We start from the raw sequence: 20,039 nt of genomic DNA on the forward strand, positions 1-20,039 counted from the left end.
TCATGGGCTCTGCTTCGGGCCTTCTGAATCAGATTTTGCACATTCACACAACCCCGTGGTGATTCCCATATGCACTGCTGGCCTTCCTGCCGTCACCCTTTTCGTTCCAGATTGCCACGTCCCCTGCCAGCAACCATATTTCAATCCTCTTGAGACTCAGGGCTCCTTCATAATCTTTGCATTCATTTTTTTTTTTTAATTTAATGTACTCTAAGAATGGCTCTTCAAAGCCCCTTTCCGCTCTTCAGCTCCTCATTCCTGTTTTTTTCTCCTCCCATTCCTATCCTCTCTCTCCCTGCCTTAACTATGCAGAGATCAGATGACCTTGCTGTGCTCACGTGTGTTTCCTTCTAGGCTTCAGTAGGTCTCTGGTCTTCTCCCACCCTCTATTCTTTTCTCAGGTCCAGATGAAGTAATATCTTCTTTATTTCTGAGGCCATTCTTCTACCTGTGCCTTTTGACATTTTCCTATTCCCCTCTTGTGGGATCTTACTGGTCTTCTCTCTCCCAGAATCATGTGCATTGTTTCTGCGAAGCCCTTCCTTTTTGGATCCAAATGTGCAGAGATCTTCCTTTAAGAAGATCACAACATACACACACATTCACATTCACTCGATCCTACTCCCTTCTGGTTTGTGTTCTATTTCTCCTCTTTCAGAACCCGATTTTTCCGACAAATGGTATAGAACAGTGGTTTGTAATTAGGGCAGTTTTGCCTTCACCACCCCCCCCTTCCGGGGACATTTGTCAATGTCTGGAAACTTGTTTGGTTGCTGCAACTGGGGGAGATGCTACTGGCATCTAGAAGTGGGTAGAGACCAAGGACGCTACTAAACCTGCTACAATGTACAAGACGGCCCTGCACAACGAAGAATTAGCTGGCTAGGCAGACCATCTTGGTTTGCCCTTGACTTTCTTGCTCATCACACTGAAAATCCTATGTCCCAGGAAACCCCCCAGTCCTGGGCTTACTCAGATGGTTGGTCACCTTATATCTGACCCCCAATGTCAAAAGTGCCAAAGTTAAGAAGTCCTGCTCTAGAAGGAGGATCCATTAACCTTACTTTTTTCTCACCAACTCCCTTCCCTTCAAGCTGACATTTAGTTTCTGTGTCTTTTCTATGATAACAGTTCTATTGAAAGACACCAATGGTCACTTTCCAATCAAGAAATACAATGGCTTTGGACACCTGGGTGGCACAGTTGGTGAAGTGGCTGCCTTTGGCTCAGGTCATGATCCCAGGGTCCTGGAATCGAGTCCCGCATCAGGTTTCTTGTTCAGTGGGGAGCCTGCTTCTCCCTCTGCCTGCCGCTCTCCTGCTTGTGCGCTCTCTCTCTGACAAAATCTTAAAAAAGAAAAGAAATACAATGGCCTTTTCCCCTCCTCCCTCAACCTTTCTTTTTATTTATTTATTTATCTATTTATTTTTTAAAGATTGTATTTATTTATTTGACAGAAAGAGAGAAGAGAGTGAGAGAGCACAAGCAGGGGGAGCAGCAGAGGGAGAGGGAGAAGCAGGCTCCCCGCTGAGCAAGGAGCCCAATGAGGGACTCGATCCCAGGACTCTGGGATCATGACTTGAGCCGAAGGGAGAGGCCTAACCAACTGAGACACCCAGGTGCCCCTCCCTCAACCTTTCTGATCCCTTTCAAGCATCTTGACACTTGCTTCACTGTCATTTTGGAGCCTCTTTTTCTCATACTCTTGGTTCTCTTCCTCCTACCCCCATTATTAGGCCTTCTCTCTTCTGTGGGTCCCTATTTCTACTATTTCTTAACTGTAGATAGCCCCATAGTTCAGTGTTTCTTGGCTGTCTTCCTGTTTCTCCTCCTGAAGAATTTATGCCTCTCCTTAGCTTCGGATCTCTGTATCACTTGATCCCCAAATCTCTTTCCTGAGTCCTAGTCTTTCATTTCCAAGTAACTGAGTGATTCCCTTGGATGTTCAGCAGAATCCTGAGTAATAGCAGGTTAAGAATATTTATTTAAGACATTGGGAAGGAGGAAAGACAATACGGTCTAGCTTACATTTCCGATCTGTCTTCAACTTCGGTCTTATATAACCCTTAACCTCTATCCAACCAGGATAACTCTATTCGTGCTTTGTATATACCTTGTGCTTTCCTTCTTCCATGGTTTTGCTCCATGGCTTTGTGTTTTTGGAAAACATTTCTGCCCTTTCCTTCTTCAAATCTTCCTAATCATTCCAATCGGGAAAATGTGGGATGATGAAAATGCTGGGTTAGGAGTCAGAAGACCTATTTTGGTCATTTTACTTGCTTTCTGACCTTGGGACAATTACTTGAGCTTTATATATATATAAGTTTTTAAAAAAGATTTTACTTATTTATTTAATTTGAGAAAGAGAGAGAGATCATGAGCAGGGCGGGGACAGAGGGAGAAGCAGACTCCCCACTGAGCAGCGAGCCTGATGTGGGGCTCAATTCCAGTACCCTGAGATCATGACCTGAGCCGAAGGCAGCCGCTTAACCGACTGAGCCACCCAGGCACCTATGGCTTTCTATATTTTATTTATTTATTTTTAAGATTATTTATTTGAGAGAGAGGGAGCTCACATGAACGGGGATGGACAGAGGGAGAGGGAGAACCAGACTCCCTGCTGATCCCAGGACGCTGGGATCATGACCTGAGCCAAAAGCAGACGCTTAACCAACTGAGCCACCCAGGGGCCCTGGCTTTCTGTATTTTAAATAAAGAAATAGGAATTCCATCCCTGCCTGCCCCAGATAGTTAATATGATTTTAAAAAATGCTTTGAAAAATATGAATTACCATATAAGCATTGTCTGACCTGAACTCTGATAGCACTTTGTGCCTTTCATCTGGAAACTTACTATCTCTTGCATGTAAAGTAGTGACAAATTCTACAGAGTTCTTAAAAAGTAGGGAACCCGAATGTAAACCTTTTTTCTTCTATGCTTTCTGTCATTGTTCATGCCGTGTTATCAGATTCGGAGGAAAAAAACTGATGAGAAAAATAGCAATTTCACGTACTATTCAGTTTTTTATTCTTGATTCACTAATTACAAATAGTTTTTACTACAAATGTATCACCTTTCCTTTTTTTTTTTTTTTTGAACCCTCTAATTTAGGTGACGTCTTTCCAGTGCAAATGAATCCAATAGCTCAATCTCAGTTTATACCTTTGGCTGAGGTTCTTTGCTGTGCTGTGTCTGATATGAATGCTGCTCAGACTGTGGTGACGCAGGAAACACTACTGGAGCATTTGATGAAGCACCACCCAGGTAGCGTGACAAGTTTTCTCTGCTAGTTCATTGCTTGCTTTCTATTGATAAATCCACTTAAACATGTAAATAAACTGGACGATATCCAGTTTTTTTTTTTCCTATTGTAGAACCTTGTATTAGAGCCCTGCTAGGAAAAGGCATTTCTTTTACTTTCCAAATGAACTTTTTCAAAAACAATGCTTATGGCAATAATCATACTGTAGAAGGAGTACAGGGCAAAATAGGGAGAAGTTCAACCTCTGCCCCCACCCCGTTCTTCCATTGCCACTTCCCAGAGGTGACAGCTTCTATTGTTTATCTTTTCCTGTGCATACTTTTGTAAATTGTATTTGAGCTTATGTATTTTTTTATAACATGAATCGGATCATTCTCTATATTCTGTCTGCACCTTGCTTTAAGTTAAAAAAATATTTTGGAAGGGGACGCCTGGGTGACCTAGTTGCCTAAGCGTCCAATTCTTGATTTTGGCTCAGGTCGCGATCTCAGAGTCGTGAGATCGAGCCCTGAGTCGAGCCCTGCTTCGGGCTCCAAGCTCAGTGGGGCATCTGCTTGAGATTCTCTCTCTCCCTCTGGCCCTCCGCACCCCCCATGTGCACATGCTCTCTCTCTCACACAAATAAGTCTTTTAAAAAACTTTAGAGATCTTTCTGTATTATCATATATTGATCCATTTCATTCTTTTCACAGCTGCATGAGATTCCAATGCATGGATGTAGAAGAGTGTTTTTCCCTTTTCCCATTATAAAATGAATATGCTTATTGTAGAAAAATCAAGAAAATATAGAAAAGTAACCACGTACAGTATCCCAAAGGAAATCAATGTTAATATGTTGATGTATTTTCTTCTGGTATTATACAAACATGTTTCACAATATAAATACAGTTTTGATCCCTATTTGGAAAAGGAAGTTTCTTTTAAAATTGTTACTTTCCTACTTTGAAAAACCATCATAATACAGATATTAGGTAGTTTGCCCTCATCCTGGCACAGACTGGTTTTCATTTTCTCTTTGGATTCTTATTAAGACTGAAGCAATGAGGCTGCGATTTTCAAAAATTCCCATGTTTGCTTTCAAGAATGCTGTCTTGAAGTCAAAATTTAAATTCATGATGGGGTTGTATAACTTGCTGTGTGTATTCGAGGGACCTCAGATTTTTTTCTCTACGTAACCATTAATTTAGCCCTATGTCTTTGTGTGGACCAAATTATATTCCTATTATTCAGTTAAATTGTGACTATTATGAATGCTTCTTTGGCATTTTAATTACATTTACTAACTGTGTTACAGTTAGCTCTGGCTTCATCAAGCACTTGCGTGGTCATTTCTGAGTTACTGATTTCACTCATCGGAATGTTTTTTTAATTCAAAATCTATCAGTGTAATGAAATGCTTGTTTGTTTTAGGCATTGCAATTCCATCTCAAGATATTCTCTACACCACTCTGGGAACTCTGATTAAAGAAAGGAAAATTTATCACACTGGAGAGGGATACTTCATAGTCACTCCTCAGACTTACTTCATCACAAATGCAGCCCCCCACGAAAATAAGAGAGACCTATCAGATGAAAGTCACCCGATGCCAACGTGCATTACGTATCTGGTGAGCGTGGCCAGCTGTGCAGAGTTAGCCAAAGAAAATGCTGCCCCCATTTCCCATTGTCAGTCTTGCCGGTGTTTCCCTGATCCGTGCGCTCAGGATGTAGAGGAGACACCGGCGGCTGCAGAAATGGCTAGAAAAGGCCAGAAGGGTCTTCAGGAATCCAGATCTTTGGTACAGAATCGAGCGGTTTCAGTGTCTGAGGAGAATCACATCTGTGAAAGCGCCAAACCGTTACCAGAGACAAAAGACAGAGAAAAAGGCAAGAAGTTTGGCTTCAGCCTCTTCTGGCGTAGTCTATCCAGGAAGGAGAAGTCCAGAGCAGAGCACAGCAGTTTCTCTGCCCAGTTCCCACCAGAAGAATGGCCCGTTCGAGATGAAGATAACTTGGACAATATCCCTCGAGACGTCGAACATGAGATTATCAGACGAATTAATCCCATTCTGACTGTTGACAACTTAATCAAGCATACAGTCTTAATGCAAAAATACGAAGAACAGAAACACTGTAATAGCCGGGGCACGTGCACCGATATGCTGCCGTTGAGGCATAAATATCCTTCAAAAGAGGGAGTGAGGAAAAGGCGGGGCCGGTCTGCAAAGTCTCGAAGGCGGGGCCATTCTCGGAGGGATGGACACAAAGCCGGAAGTCAGGGAAGTGAGCCCGGAAGCGTTCGACTGGAGAAACATCCCAAGCTACCTGCTACACAGCCCACCGCCAGGATTAAAAGCCCAAATGAAGCAGCAGTTCAGAAACCACTTGATGAGAATCTATCTGTGCTGGGTCCCCATTTGATTTACAAGAAGCGAATTAGTAATCCTTTCCAGGGTTTGTCTCACCGAGGCAGCCCAATCACCAAAGGGCACAACATCCAGAAGACCAGGTATCTGAAACCCAGTCAGACTGGACCAAAGGGAAAGCCTTTCCAAAGCTCAAGGTCTTTGGATTACTCAAGAATCTTTGAGGGTGAAGCCAAACAGCCACATGCTGAACGATGTAAAGATAAGCCGATGGCAGAATCCATTTCTATGAGTAACTCTACTGTCAAACCTATCAGTGAGGACTTCAGAGATCCCCCCTTAAGTTACTCTCAATGTAGTGTTTTGCAAAATGGCAGTCAATGTTGTTCCTTTCGGGAAAACATGTTGAGATATGATGTATATGGTGGAAAAAACGAGGTAATCCCTGAAGTCTTGAGGAAAAGTTACAAAGAAACACAGCATGTCCTGCTATCACAAGGTTCCTCCTCTTCAGGCCGTGCCTCCTCTGCTTGCAGATCAGTTGATAACACTATACGCCAATTCCAAAGTCTTGGTCTTTTGGATTGCCCAGTTAGTACGAACTATTTGAGACAACCTGAGAGACAAAATGGAGACTTAGAAGAAATATCCACGAGAAAGACATTTGTCCAGGAAGCAGAGAATGTGGGTCTAGAAAACAAAGGGCTTTCTGATGATAACCAGGCCTTGTATCAGAATGAATTGGAAGATGATGATGGTGCCTGTAGCTCATTATATCTAGATGAGGAGGACTTTTCCGAGAATGATGACTTATGTCAAGGGCTGCCTGGCCGCATTCAGTATTCCTTTACAGGGAGAGGCAAGTGGGATCATTTGGGGAAACAAAACGTGACGGAAAGATCTCTGGCTGAGTACAACAGCAAAATACACAGGTCTGAGCCTCAGGTGCTTAAAGGAAATGAGTGTTACAAAACCACTGGGTTTTTCACTAACGCAGGTGAAAGCCAAACACCTAATCTCTCTGCTGAAAGTGGTGGCCTCAATTCAGGGACTCAGTCCAGTTTTAACTATGAAGAGGAACCCAGTGTTGCTACGTGTGTGCAAACCGCAGCATCCGCTGATGGAAATTTATTTGATTACTATAGCACAAGGAAAGCCGATTCTGGGACTGAAACCCTACAAGGCTCTGTTGGTGATACAGGAAAGAAACCAGCTAGCTGGAGTCAGAGTGCTCAGAATCAGGGAATGAGAAAGCCATTCACACAACAGGTAGAACTTTTCAACACTTCCCATGTGCCAGTGTTGGCTCAGGAGCTCCAACACGCACACAGTCATTTGGAAGGAACAGAAAATCAGAGCATGGCAGGAGATAGTGGAATAGACTCTCCACGGTGAGTGTATGTAAACGTTTGATCAGCCACTATTCCTCAGGAATGATTAAAATCAAGGGTGTGCTGAATCACCTAGTGGGAGACTCCTGAATAAACTTTTTATAGCAATATAATTCTGCCAGCCTTCACTGAATAAATTGTATCAAATTACACCAAAATCTCTTATATAATAGGATAGAGTTCATTTTTAATGTGAACCAAAATTTACTTCACTACTACAGAATCTTGAATTGTTTCTAAAAGTAGGAAGGAGCTGCTATGAGTGGAGCACATCCTCAACAGAGGGTTGGAAATTTTCCCTCATGTTTCTGGTTCTACACACCTTGAGAGAGAGATGCAGCTACTTTCCACCAATATTTTCCATGTTAATTTGTTTAAATAACATTGCTCAGATTATGAAAGTAGTATGGTCATAATAGAATATTTGAAAAGTACTGAAAATTGTTTTAAAAGATTTATTTGAGAGAGAGCATGAGTGAGCAGGGGGGAGGGGCAGAGGAAGAGAAATCCTCAGACTCCCCACTGAGCTTCGAGCCCAACTTGGGGCTCGATCCCAGGACCCTGAGATCATGATCTGATCCAAAATCAAGAGTCAGATGCTTAACTAACTGAGCCACCCAGGCACCCCAGTATTGAATACCTATAATCACCCTACCATTTTATTTTATTTTATATTTATTTTTATTTTTAAAAAATATTTTATTTATTTGAGAGAGACAGTGAGAGAGAGCACAAGCAGAAGGGAGGGGGAAAAGCAGACTCCCCGCTGAGCAGGGAGCCCGATGCGGGGCTCAATCCCAGGACCCCAGTCGCTCCTACTCTTTTTTTTATTATATAAAATTATTGTGTACTTCATTTTGAAAAAGTAAAGTAATACAGAAATGTAAAAGGTAGGGGCACCTGGGTGGCTCAGTCAGTTAAGCATCTGCCTTCAGCTCAGGTCATGGTCCTGGTATCAAGGCCTGTGTCAGGCTCCCTGCTCAGTGGGGAGTCTGCCCCTCCCCTTGCTCATGGGCTCTGTCTCTCACTCTCAAATAAATAAATAAATAAATCTTAAAAATATATATATAAAAGGTAAAAATGGGGGCACCTGGATGGCTCAGTCCGTTAAGTGTCCACCTCTTTAGTTTTGGCTCAGGTCATGATCTCAGGGTCATGGGATCGAGCCCTGCGTCGGACTCCTTGCTCAGCTCAGAGTCTGCTTGAGAGTCTTCCTCTCACTCTGCCCTTCCTTCAGCTGGCACATTCCCACTCTCTCTCTATGTCTCTCTAAAATAAATAAATGAATTAATCTGTAATAAATAAATAAATAAGTAAAATTGGAAGTCTCCATCCCCCAACCTTTGCCATTGCCTTTCTGTTGAGGTGACCTACAAATTGTTAACTGTTTGGTTTATTTACTCATTATTTATTTATTTATTTTTAAATATTTTAGTTATTTGAGAGAGAGGGAGTGCAAGAGAAAGTGACTCGATCTCAGGACCCTGGAATCATGACCTGAACCAAAGGCAGACATTTAACCGATGGAGCCACCTAGGTGCCCAACAGTTTGGTTTATATTCTTTCAGACTTTTTCCTGTGCATTTATAAATATAATTTTTTAAAAAGATTTTATTTATTTTATTTTATTTTTATTTATTTATTTATTTATTGGAAGAAGCAGGCTCATAGCAGAGCCCCTGATGTGGGGCTCGATCCCATAACGCCGGGATCACTCCCTGAGCCGAAGGCAGACGCTTAACCGCTGTGCCACCCAGGCGCCCCTATAAATATAATTATTTTTTAACAACAAGTCATATGGAGCTGTTGCTTTCTTTTTTCACCTAACATAAGCTAGGATATCTTGCAATCAATATGTATAGATCCAGCTCATTCTTTTTAATGGCTGTGAGTATTCCATATGTAAACCCCAGTATTTATATAGTTATTGTTTTCCTTCCTTTGAAGGAAGATTCCCAATTTTTGCTGTAATGAATCAATCTGCAGTGGATTTTTTTTAAGATTTTATTTATTTGACAGAGAGAGCACAAGCAGGGGGAGCGACGGGCAGAGAGAGAAGGAGAAGCAGGCTCCCTGCTGAGCAAGGAGCCCCATGTGGGGCTCAATCCCAGCACCCCAGGGTCATGATTTGAGCCAAAGGCAGATGCTTAACCGACTGAGCCACCCAGGTGTCCCTGGAGGTCTGCATTTTTTTTTTCTAAATCAGAGAGAGTGAGCACAAGCAGGGGGAATGGCAGGCAGAGGGAGAAAGAGGCACCCTGCTGAGCAAGGAGCCCAATGCAGACTGATCCCAGGAGCTTAGGATCATGACCTGAGCTGAAGGCAGCTGCTTAACCAGCTGAGCCACCCAGGCGTCCCATGGAGGTCTGCATTTTTAAAACATAGCTTCACTTCTTTATTAGGGAAGAGATCTTTCCTGCTTGAAACAATTGTTTAATTCATATCAAGTCTTTAAAGTATCAAATCAAAACATACTGTCTCCAAAGTAAACAATGGTTGTGTAAACCAACAAGCTACGGGTTCCCTTTCTCTCTAGCAAAAGCAGAAATGAAAACCAAAATCAAACCCAAAACAGATCAGGGAAATTATTCCTTGACGTGCAACTGAGAATTTAAATTTGCGAAATCTTGAGAAATTTAATCTTTTTTTAAATTTTTATTTAATTTTTTAAAAAGATTTTTATTTATTTGACAGAGAGAGAGAGAGTACAAGTAGGCAGAGAGGCAGGCAGAAGGAGAAGGAGAAGCAAGCTCCCAGCTGAGCAGAGTGCCTGACGCAGGGCTTGATCCCAGGACCCTGGGATCGTGACCTGAGCCAAAGGCAGACACTTAACTGACTGAGCCATCTGGGTGCCCCGAGAAATTGAATTTCTTAAAAATTGCTTATAATATGGTTCTCTTGAAAGACTTATAAAGTATAATCATTAAAGACATGTAGAAGAAAAAGAAGAGAAGATAGCATTTGCACATCAACTATGTGCCCTGTTACAAGAATTAGAGGGCAAGAGATGAACAAGAGGCTGTTGCTACCTAAAGGAGTCTTACACTTTAGTTGAGTAGACCAACAAACAGTAAACAGACAAATTGAACTCAAGAACAAAGCAGACAGGTGCCTGGCTGGCTTAGTTGGTAGAGCACATGACCCTTGATCTCGGGATTGTGAGTTGGGAGTCACACATCGTGGGTAGAGTTTACTTTAAAACAACAACAAAAAAAGACAGGGGCGTCTGGGTGGCTCAGTCGTTAAGTGTCTGCCTTCAGCTCAGGTCACGATCCCGGGGTGCTGGATCGACCCTGCATTGGGCTCCTTGCTTAGCAAGGAGTCTGCTTCGCCTTCACTCTGCTTGTGCTCTGTCTCGTGTGCACTCTTTCTCTCTTAAATAAAATCTTTTTAAAAAAAAAAAGGACAAAGCAGAAACTCTTCACAACTGCCAAACAGATGTGGAATTAAGAGCGATGAGCTCTTCGGGGGAACACTTATTGGAGGACACATTTTTTTTTAAAGATTTTATTTATTTATTTGAGAGAGAGAGAGAGCACAGAGGGAGAGGGAGAAGCAGACTCCCCACTAAGCAGGGAGCCTGATGCGGGGCTTGATCCCAGGACCCTGGGATCATGACCTGAGCCGAAGGCAGACGCTTAACTGACTGAGCTAGCCAAGTGCCCTAGGAGGACACATTTTTGAGGTATATCAATGTAATGAGCGAGTGATAGAGAGGAGACAAGGTGGGAAAAGGGAAATGTCAAAAGCAAAATGCCCAAACAGTAATGTGACTTGGCTGATGCAAGGCAGATGTGTAGATTAAGGGACTAACCTAGCCTACAGCTCCTTGGAAAGGAACATTGTCAATATGAAAAATATTATGGTTGGCTTTTCTCTTTCATATGACTTCTCAAAAAAAAAAAACAAATTACACTTCAGTTGTATAGAAGAGGTTTTCAGGGAACATGTTTTTCTTCCTTTTTTTAAAGTTTATTTATTTATTTACGTAATCTCTACGTCCAACTGGGGCTTGAACTCGCAACCGTGAGATCAAGAGTTGCAGGCTCTTCTGACTGAGCCAGCTAGGCGCCCTGGGAACTTACTGTTTCTGACTAGAATATAATTGAATATTGGATCTGAGAAAAGATGTTGCTCCGAAAATATGAACCTCTTGGAAAGCAGCTGTCAAATAATGGAGGTGCTATTGTGAAGCCTTTAAAATGTAAGAAGCTCCTTAGATTTTTTAAAGGTTAACTTATATGACAAGTGTACCTTCATGTTAGTAAATGTTATACTGCATCAGAGTAACAAATGAAGGTATAATGCTTTGATTAGAAACCCAGGCCCTTTTGGAAGGTAATAATTCTGTTTTTCTGTTTTTTTTTAATATCTTAGGACACAGAGTCTGGCATCTAATAATTCAGTCATTTTGGATGGACTAAAAAGAAGACAGAATTTTCTGCAGAACTTTGAAGGCACAAAGAGCAGTCAAACACTCACATCCAGTTCCTTACTACAACTAACTCCAGTCATAAATGTTTAATTCTTATTTTTCTTTTGGAAACTTTTTGGTAAAAGTGTACAGATTAATATAGAATATTTTAATCCGCTGAGTATATAAGAATTCTCTAAAGCCAAGCATAGGTGCTGTTAATTTCATTACATATTTTGTTCTAGTTGCTGGCTTTTTTTCCTTTTTTGATGTTTTAAAGCTTTTTTTAAAGCTTATTTTACTATGAATCTATTGGGAATATTTAGATTTTTCACAATTAAAAAACCATAAAATCCTTGGTCCTTTTCCAATTAAATGTAATTAACTCAAATTTTCAGACATTCATTAGTTTCTCAAATACATAGGGTGCTAATTTACTATACCCAGTAGTGAATTTCTCTATCCACACTAATACTGCATTCTTATGTTAAGGATGTCACCAGATTTCAGCACAGAAATCCAGAAGATAGTGTTAGGTTGTTACAACTAAAGTCTTTTATCATTATCAGAAAGAATTTATATAGATGTATTGGGTACTTTGCAACAAGAATTTTTTCTATGCAATCAATCATTGCCACCAAGGATCTTCTCTGCAACCAACTTGAACACGAACAGATGGCCCCAAATCGTACTGACTGGCAATGTCCAAAATACCTGTGTGTCAGCATCTGGGTCTACTATTTTTCTGGTTCCTCCTCACATTTGAGGCACTCTCCATAGCATGGCAGTGAGAACCGAGGATGTTCTTAGATGGTGGAGATAGGAAGAAGAATGGTTGCAGAATGGTTTGTGAGTGAGAGGAGGTTCTGAATTAAAGATTTAGAGAAAAGATGGAAGATGGATGATTGTTCATTTATATTTGATCTATTTCCACTGAGACTTAGATAGCTTTGCTGGAATTTTTTCTGGCTGGCCTTTTCAGACCAAGTAGAGGAATGGTCAGTTCTCTTGGGTTTGGGGAACATGGAGCAGTCAAGACTGGTTTCAGCATTTTGGATAGATGCTAATGCTGACTTATGGTTGAGGGGATGTTTCTTCTAAGAGGTTTCTAAGGATTGTCAAGGCCTTAGATCCTAAGCATGATTGAATAACTGGAGAGTGTCTCTTTTCTCACCATCCTGATAACAGTGAAGGCAAGATGAAGCTCAGCACCGTGGAGAGCTGCCTCCAGGCGCTGGGGGAGTGCAGAGGAGGGGAGATCAGATACACTGCTGTGTTTTGCAGTGGTTGGCCCACTTGCTCCTAACTGTTGACTTCTAGTGGCTCTGAACAACCTACAATGGCATCGAAGATCAGCTGTGGTCACAAGGACTTTTGAAACCCTGGACATAGTACCAAGAAGGGTAATCTGCATAACAAAGGCTTATGGGGGAAGCATTGTTTTAGGGGGTCTTATAGCTTGTAATCATCATGAATGAAAGTTAGAAGAAAGATTTCAGCTCATTTAAAGAACTTTCCGTTGGTCAAAATTATCCATAGATGAAACGGACACTTTTATAAATGAATGAACTTCCCATTATTTAGGGCATTCAGGCAGAGGCTTCGTGATCCTTTGGTATGTTGTAGAGATATTTCCGGTACTTAACAGGATAGCTGAACTAGATGATTTTGAAGATTCCTTCCAACTGTAAGGTTTTGTATTTCTAGATTCAGTGAGGGTTATATGTCAAATATATCTCAAGGAAAAAAAAGAAAAAAAATAGGTTAAGTGAGGATCCTGCAAAATACTAAATTCATGCAAGATTCCGGAGTTCTTCCAGTTCTCCATTTCTGTACCTATCCTTGTCAGTCCTTGGAAAAAGGACCAACAACAACTCTGTCCTAACTTTGATTTTGGATCTGGACAAATTTCTTAATAGAGTGAGGGATCCAAAGTCTTTTGTGTCTCTAGTCACATGTAGGGACCAATGAAATCTATCTAATTTTGCCACTAGATGCACTATGACACTCTCTAATGTATTAAGACTATTAATGAAACCAATAAACTTTCCTTCTACAAAACATATATGACTACAGATATTAAAGATGGGTATATGTGTTAATTGTTTGGGAGATTATTCTCTAAAATAGGTGACTTGCATCCCCCCCCCCAATATTAGTTTACGTGTGATAACATTAGTTCTTGATTTCTCTTCCCCATTGTGGTCTATTTTCCAAGATTTATTTTCTTGAGGCATCATGATGACCTGAGTTGAGAAATCAGACAAGTTTGAATCCCAATCAATCCTTAGGATCTTAGGAGCTGTGTGATGGAGAAAGTTTCTGAACTTCTCTGATTCAGTTTTCTCATCTGTAAAAGGGTAATGGTATATCTACCTTACAAAACTTGTATCATCTGAGGCTAATCTATTCAAAGTGCCCAATGCATGAGGCACCTGATATTGCTATATGTGTGTATATTTTTATATATTTATATATTCACAAAATTTGTCTGATAGGTGAATACATGGCCTACTACACAGGTCCCCTGTTTTTGCTAAGTTGTCTGGAGTTCCTCCATTTAGAGATTCAGTCCTTTAGGTTAAGATTATAAGAAGTTTCATCAGTTCAAATCCAGATTTGCCTGGGGAGGTATTACATCTTGGCTAACAAGTTTTCAGTTAACATCTGATGCTATCATAGGAATAAAATATGTAAAACATAGGTTTATTTTAGACATTTCATACATTCTGAGATCATCCTCTGTCATCTGGAATCCCAGACCCCTAGGAATACTCAAAGAGTATCTGGGTTATGGAAGGTATTTTCAATATTTCAAAAATTCTAATAGAAATTGTATATTTCCTTTGCTTAACTCCTTGCTAATTATAACCAAGTTTCTTTGGCAGTGGCTGAAATTATACCAGCTCAGTAATACAACACCATCAGGCTGGTGTGACATTGCTAAGCTACATTTGTATCTTATTTATAGATTGGAAGAATGATCATGAGTCTATTACTAAATGCAATTTTGCAGACAAGGGTTTCAAAATGTCAGATCTATGAGGAAAACACAATGGAGAGAACAGTAGTAGTGTTGAAAATTGGGGACCACTACATTTCGAGAACTCCTCCTACAGCTACCTGAGAAGGCTTCTGGGGAGTAGGGAAGAAAGATTACTGCCAAAATGGAGTGGGGAAGAGAGACACAGAGTCTTGAAACAACAAAGGGGGGGGGGTTATCAAAAACAAACTCATGACTACTTTGTTGACCTCTAAAATCCTCCTTCCTTTTGAAACCTTAGAAACGTTCCCGCTTTAGCACTAGTAGCTTCCATTTCTTGGGTAATAGTGCCCTCTTCTGGGTAGCTGATGTGACTACTTTTCCAGCATTTAATTCAAAACATTTACGAAATAATTGGCTAAGGAAAGAGTAAGACCTCTCTCCAAAGGTTAACATTAAAAAGCTTTTTTCCAGGGGCTCCTGGCTGGCTGAGTTGGTGGAGTGTGGGACTCTTAATCTTGGGGTTGTGAGTTCAAGCCCCACATTGGGTGGAGAGATAACTTAAAAATCTTAAAAAAAAAAAAAAAAACCTTTTCCAAGTTTGAATTAGGAGCTACACATATACATAAATATACACGTGCTGAACGTGTTCAAAGTTGTGTCTTCTCCAAGGCTTTCGAAACCTGTCAAAACCTTGAGCTAAACGTAGAAATGTAAGCTGCTCTGTATATCATCTCTGCAGCACTGTCATATCAGCTGATCCTCCCAATACACCTGCACTATCAGCAGGGAAGGCATGCTTACCCCCACATTACTAACAAAAAAGACCAGGTTTTAGAGTTGAGTTGACCAGGGTCATGTGGTTAACAATGGCAGAAACATACCTCCCGTTCCCTCTTTCCTTTTCTCCTTCTTAGTACTCTAAACACTCATTCGATCCTCCAGCATCTTTTAAGCAATTTATAACTGCTCCTTAAACTATTTCCATGTCATAACATTTTAAAACGATAGTTTGATTCCTTTTGTCACATACGATTGACATGCAGATGCATAATGATGACTTTTTTGGGAAACTTCTGCTGTTTAACTATAGAGTAAAAAAATCTAGATCTGTAAGTTTGAGAATGACCGGAGGGAGGCAAGTGTATAGTCCCCTTATTTTTCTATCATAAGGTCATAGAGTTTAAGGAAGCCAAAGGCAAGAGAAATCTTTATAGAATCTTGGAGCAGAGCAATAGATGAGGTACCCCAACTCTTAAATTTTAAGAAATAAATTATATCAGTGACTCTGGTAAGATATTTTGGAGAATAAAGATTCTAATAAGATTATATTTTGAATTATTTGTACGTTGACATTATACTACTCCTTCATGTTCTTCCCAATAGATATTATAATCAGATACAAATCTCTTTGAGAGTTGTAGAGGGAACAAATAGGAAAAAAATTTCTCCATTCCTTCATTTCCATTCCTAAGTTTTCTAGTTGATATGGAGAACACAGTTACCCAAATTCAGTAGTACTCAAACTTTTTTTGGCTAAGCCACAGCTTGAAGTTACTTATGACTTGGTTTAAGACAGCTGACAAGTTTGATTCAATGAGTTTGGGGCTTAGAAAGGTAGGGATTGTAGAGTGTCTTAAATCACAGGTCATTCTGAAAAATAATATACTTGTTAGGCATAGGAGAATTGAACAGTCTAGTCCTTTCTATTTACATACCTGCTATATGACCCCCAAATGAATGCCAAAAATAGAATCTAGAGGAGCTAAAAACTTTACTTCATCTGTATTTGATCTTCAACCACAACATACTAACGTCTGTTCCTATTTTCCCAATTTGACAAGTGTGACATTCTTTGCCACATCCACTCCTTGTTCCTACGTACATCATATTTTGTTGTAGGGCTACAAAGACTTTACGATGGTAGAATTGGGGTGGGTGTGAGGGCATGGAAGAAAAGGATGTTGAAAGGCTTTAGAGGTGAGCAGCAATTCTCATACTCATACTCTAGCGAGACCATTTTTCCACTACCTTCAGCTGACGCTCCTTTTGTTCACAGTATTGAATCCATAAGGTAACTTTTAGATCTATAGCCCTTTTTAAAAAAAAGATTTAATATTTATTTATTTGACAGAGAGACAGAGTGAGAGAGGGAACACAAGCAGGGGGAGTGAGAGAGGGAGAAGCAGGCTTCCTGCTGAGCGGGGAGCCTGATGCAGGGCTCCATCCCAGGACCTTGGTATCATGACCTGAGCTGAAGGCAGACGCTTCAGGACTGAGCCACACGGGCGCCCCAGATCTATAGCCCTTTTGACTTCAGGCCAATCCATAATAGTGCAGAAGGCTTGTAGCGATCATTTGTGGTTTCAGCTATTTACAACTAATCCCCAAACTCCAAGACATATAGCAGTTTGTAATTTTGCTAAGACACAAGGCTTACACCCACTTTTCAGTTTACAAGGCTGGTGTCTTAGAAATTGTCAAGTGCGCCTAAATCTTAATTTGTTTTTTTGTTGCCCACTTCAGGGTAGCTGGGTTGAAGAGATCATGAAGAGATTTAAAAAAAATGGTTCTGAAAAGAATGCCAATCAGCCAGCACCAGTGATGTGTAAGAAAAGTGTACGCTAAGGAATCAACCTCCTGCATTGTCAAAAGATTTCCAGTTTTGTATAAGGTTGTAATTTAAGGGCAGTTAATCCCCATCAATCAAATAAAATCCTTTAATTCACTGCAAATACATAATCTGTCGAAGACATTTAGGCTTGTTTTCTCGCTACGTTTCTCCAGGGTCTTCCTACTCATCCTACGTATCATGGGAGCGTCCTCCCCAAAACGCTTTTCGAAAGAAAGCTTTCAGGTTGGTGTGGTAGAGAGAGACCTCAATTTGGGTTCCGAAGAGGAGTTCTCTGGTCCTGACTGCCACTGACTGAATGTGTGTCTTCAGACAAGTAAATCCCTTACTAGGGGCTTAGTTTCCCCTCCGTCAGTGGGGAGTATGGATAGGACCTAAAATGAACCAAGGACCAACTTCACGACTAAAAGCTAAGACTTGAGGGATGACTGTCCAGTCCCGACCTTCACTTCAAGCCCACCTACCCACTGCACACCCCGCGAAGCCCCTTCCCATCAGCGCTGGGCCGCCGGCCTCGAGCTAAACCGTTAGACGTTAACGCCTCACTCGGCAATGGGCGGGCCGAGGCCTGCAGCTTCCGGCGGCAAATGGCTGGGCGGCGCGTGGCGCTCCCCACCCGCCTCGCTCGGGCCTGTCCACGCTCCAGCCCACCGCGCGCGAGCCCCTCTCCGCCGCGGTTGAGGGCCTTCCCAGCTCCAGCAGTGCATGCTGGGAAGTCCCAAAGTGTCTCTGCGGCACCGAGGATAAATGCTCGGAGTGTGGGAGGGGGAGAGAAGAAGAGGTGGGAAAACGCGAATCACTTTATCCTAATAAGTTCGAGCGTCCTTTTTGGAGACTGGCCACAGTTTTGCCTAGCAGCCAATCACTTTAGAACAAGGGTGGGCCAGTCGAGATCGCTCATACTCATTGGCTGGGAGGTTGCAACGCGAAGAAGAGTTTAAACCGAGAGTATCCGGGATTATTTTTCCCCGCCGTGCGGTGCGTGTCCCGGAAGTGACGTAGGCCCTGGCCGGGCGGCCGCCCTGCCCCCGCTTCCTTTCACGCTGCTGCTGCCCGTAGGTGGTTGTGGCCACCGAGCCCAGAGGGAGGCGGCGGCGGCGGCGAATGATGCCTGGGAAACTCCTCTGGGGGGACATTATGGAGCTGGAGGCACCCTTGGAGGAGACCGAGAACCAAAGGAAGGAGAGGCAAAAGGTGCGCTGAGGATGGGCCGCGCCTCTTTTTGGGCTGCGCCGGCTTGGGCGGGGAGGGGACCTGTCTCCAATCTGACGGCCTGTCACAACCTGGCCGGAGCATCCCAGGGCCTCCCCTCGCGCAGCCCTCGTCCCTTTGAGGTCGCTCCGGGCCCATTCCCACCTCCACACCGGTAACCTGGAGAAGGGCTGCACTAGGCTTTGGCCTGGTCTCCCGTGCTCCTTCAGCCCTTCCCGTAGGAGCCTACGAGATGAGCAGACTCAAGTTCCATTCGCCGCAGCATCTGTGCGTTCTTTACTGTTTTTCCTTAAGCAGCGAGGCCTGTTTGGTTCTTGATGGCCGTCTTAGAAGATGATTAAGAAAGATGGTTGCCTTGAATATGTGTTACTTCTCCGTCACCCTGACCTGTGAGGGAGAATCTTGGGGAAATAGAAATTAGGTTTAGAGACTTAAGGGAAAGTGGCATAGCCAGCATTCCTAGGATTTGGCTGTGATGGAGATAGTGTGGGTTGTTTCACTAGTAGACTTTACTGCTAGTATTTTCAGTCAGTCCACGAGTATTTAATGAGCTTAATTTGTGCCACACTTTGCTGGCACCAAGGAGTTCAGATAAGCCCCTGCCCACAAGGACTCGCTAGAGGGGTTGTAGAGAAGTCCCACCCCCACCCTCAAAAGAAAGAGACCCAGAGAAAAGAAAACAGAGCTTAGGTGGGTGAGGAAGCTGTATTTGAAGGCTGACATTTGACAAAAAAACGAAAATATTCTGTATAGCGCCAGAGAGCAGAACTTACCTTTCCTACCGTATCACCAAGGTAAACTTTGCCATTCCAGCCAACCAGTTACTATTTTTTTTTATTGTGGTGAAGTGTACATAACATAAAATTTACCATTTTAACCATCTTAAAGTGTAAGTTTTGTACCATTAAGTACATTCACATTATTCTGCATCTATCACCACCATTCATCTTTGGAACTTTTTCACCCTCCAGACTAAAACTCTGTTCCTATAAAACTCTTCCCATTGCCCCCTCTCCTCAGTCCTTGGAAATCACCATTGTACTTTGTCACTATGAATTTGACCTCTCTAGATACCTTATGTAAGTGGAATCACCAAGCAGTTGTAATTTTGGCTCCTGAAATACATATCTCTCCTTTTTCATTCAAATCCTACCTATCTGTCAAGGTTTAGTTTATGTGTCTATTCTAAACACTCCAGTGTACACATCCAGTAGTTTCATTCCCCTTTGAAGTGTTGTTCCAGTGCTGTCTTTATCATTCGATTGGCATCTATTATATGCTGCTTTGTAATGTTAGCTCACTTTTCCCATGTGTGTCTTCCCCAAAATGTTTCCAAAGATTCTTTGGGAAATGTCCATTTTTTGTCCATCCTTACATATTAATACATTCTTGTAAATTGATGGCTTTCACGTTGTAGATTCTCCAGAAGAAATACTTGTTGATTTTCCTCTAACTATGAAAGATAACTTAAGATTGGGAAGCAGATTGGAGTACCAACTAATAGAAACATAGCATCCTGATAGTGATCTGGCATTGAGTTAAAGATAACTTTGGTTTTGGATATGTAGGGCTATGGAGCTGGGCTAGGTTCTCAATACTGGAGTGCAGATGAGGAAAGAAGCATGGAAGTGCTTGTTGAAGCCATGAAAATGGTATGGAAGTGTACACAAAGAACAGAGACTTAAGGAGCATCCACAGAAGGAGGAGGGAGAGGAACCATTGGAGAGGGTCGGTGTAAGAGGATAAGGAAGGAATATAGAGTGTCATGGAAGCTGAGAAAGTAGGCAGTGTCAAGCACT

The 20,039-nt window shown here is 42.0% G+C and overlaps 2 protein-coding genes across 4 annotated transcripts in view; both read left to right on the top strand.

The window, feature by feature from the left end:
• The window catches only part of STOX1 (storkhead box 1), a 59,576-nt gene extending 45,662 nt beyond the window's left edge, over positions 1-13,914 (top strand). The window contains exons 2-4 of the mRNA XM_034662610.1: positions 3,113-3,265; positions 4,674-6,999; positions 11,377-13,914. Coding sequence (XP_034518501.1) covers positions 3,133-3,265; positions 4,674-6,999; positions 11,377-11,524 — 2,607 coding nt within the window. The 5' untranslated portion in view covers positions 3,113-3,132 and the 3' untranslated portion in view covers positions 11,525-13,914. The remainder of the gene's footprint in view (positions 1-3,112; positions 3,266-4,673; positions 7,000-11,376) is intronic.
• A 4,112-nt stretch (positions 13,915-18,026) lies between these two features.
• Positions 18,027-20,039, top strand: part of DDX50 (DExD-box helicase 50) — a 38,768-nt gene continuing 36,755 nt past the window's right edge. The window contains exon 1 of one of the 3 annotated variants that reach the window (XM_011234324.3): positions 18,027-18,222. In XM_011234324.3, coding sequence (XP_011232626.1) covers positions 18,133-18,222 — 90 coding nt within the window. In that variant the 5' untranslated portion in view covers positions 18,027-18,132. The remainder of the gene's footprint in view (positions 18,223-20,039) is intronic. The other 2 variants (XM_002913733.4, XM_011234329.3) reach the window with 2 other exon arrangements.

This window comes from Ailuropoda melanoleuca, chromosome 6, assembly GCF_002007445.2.
Source record: "Ailuropoda melanoleuca isolate Jingjing chromosome 6, ASM200744v2, whole genome shotgun sequence".
Lineage (NCBI taxonomy): Eukaryota > Metazoa > Chordata > Mammalia > Carnivora > Ursidae > Ailuropoda > Ailuropoda melanoleuca.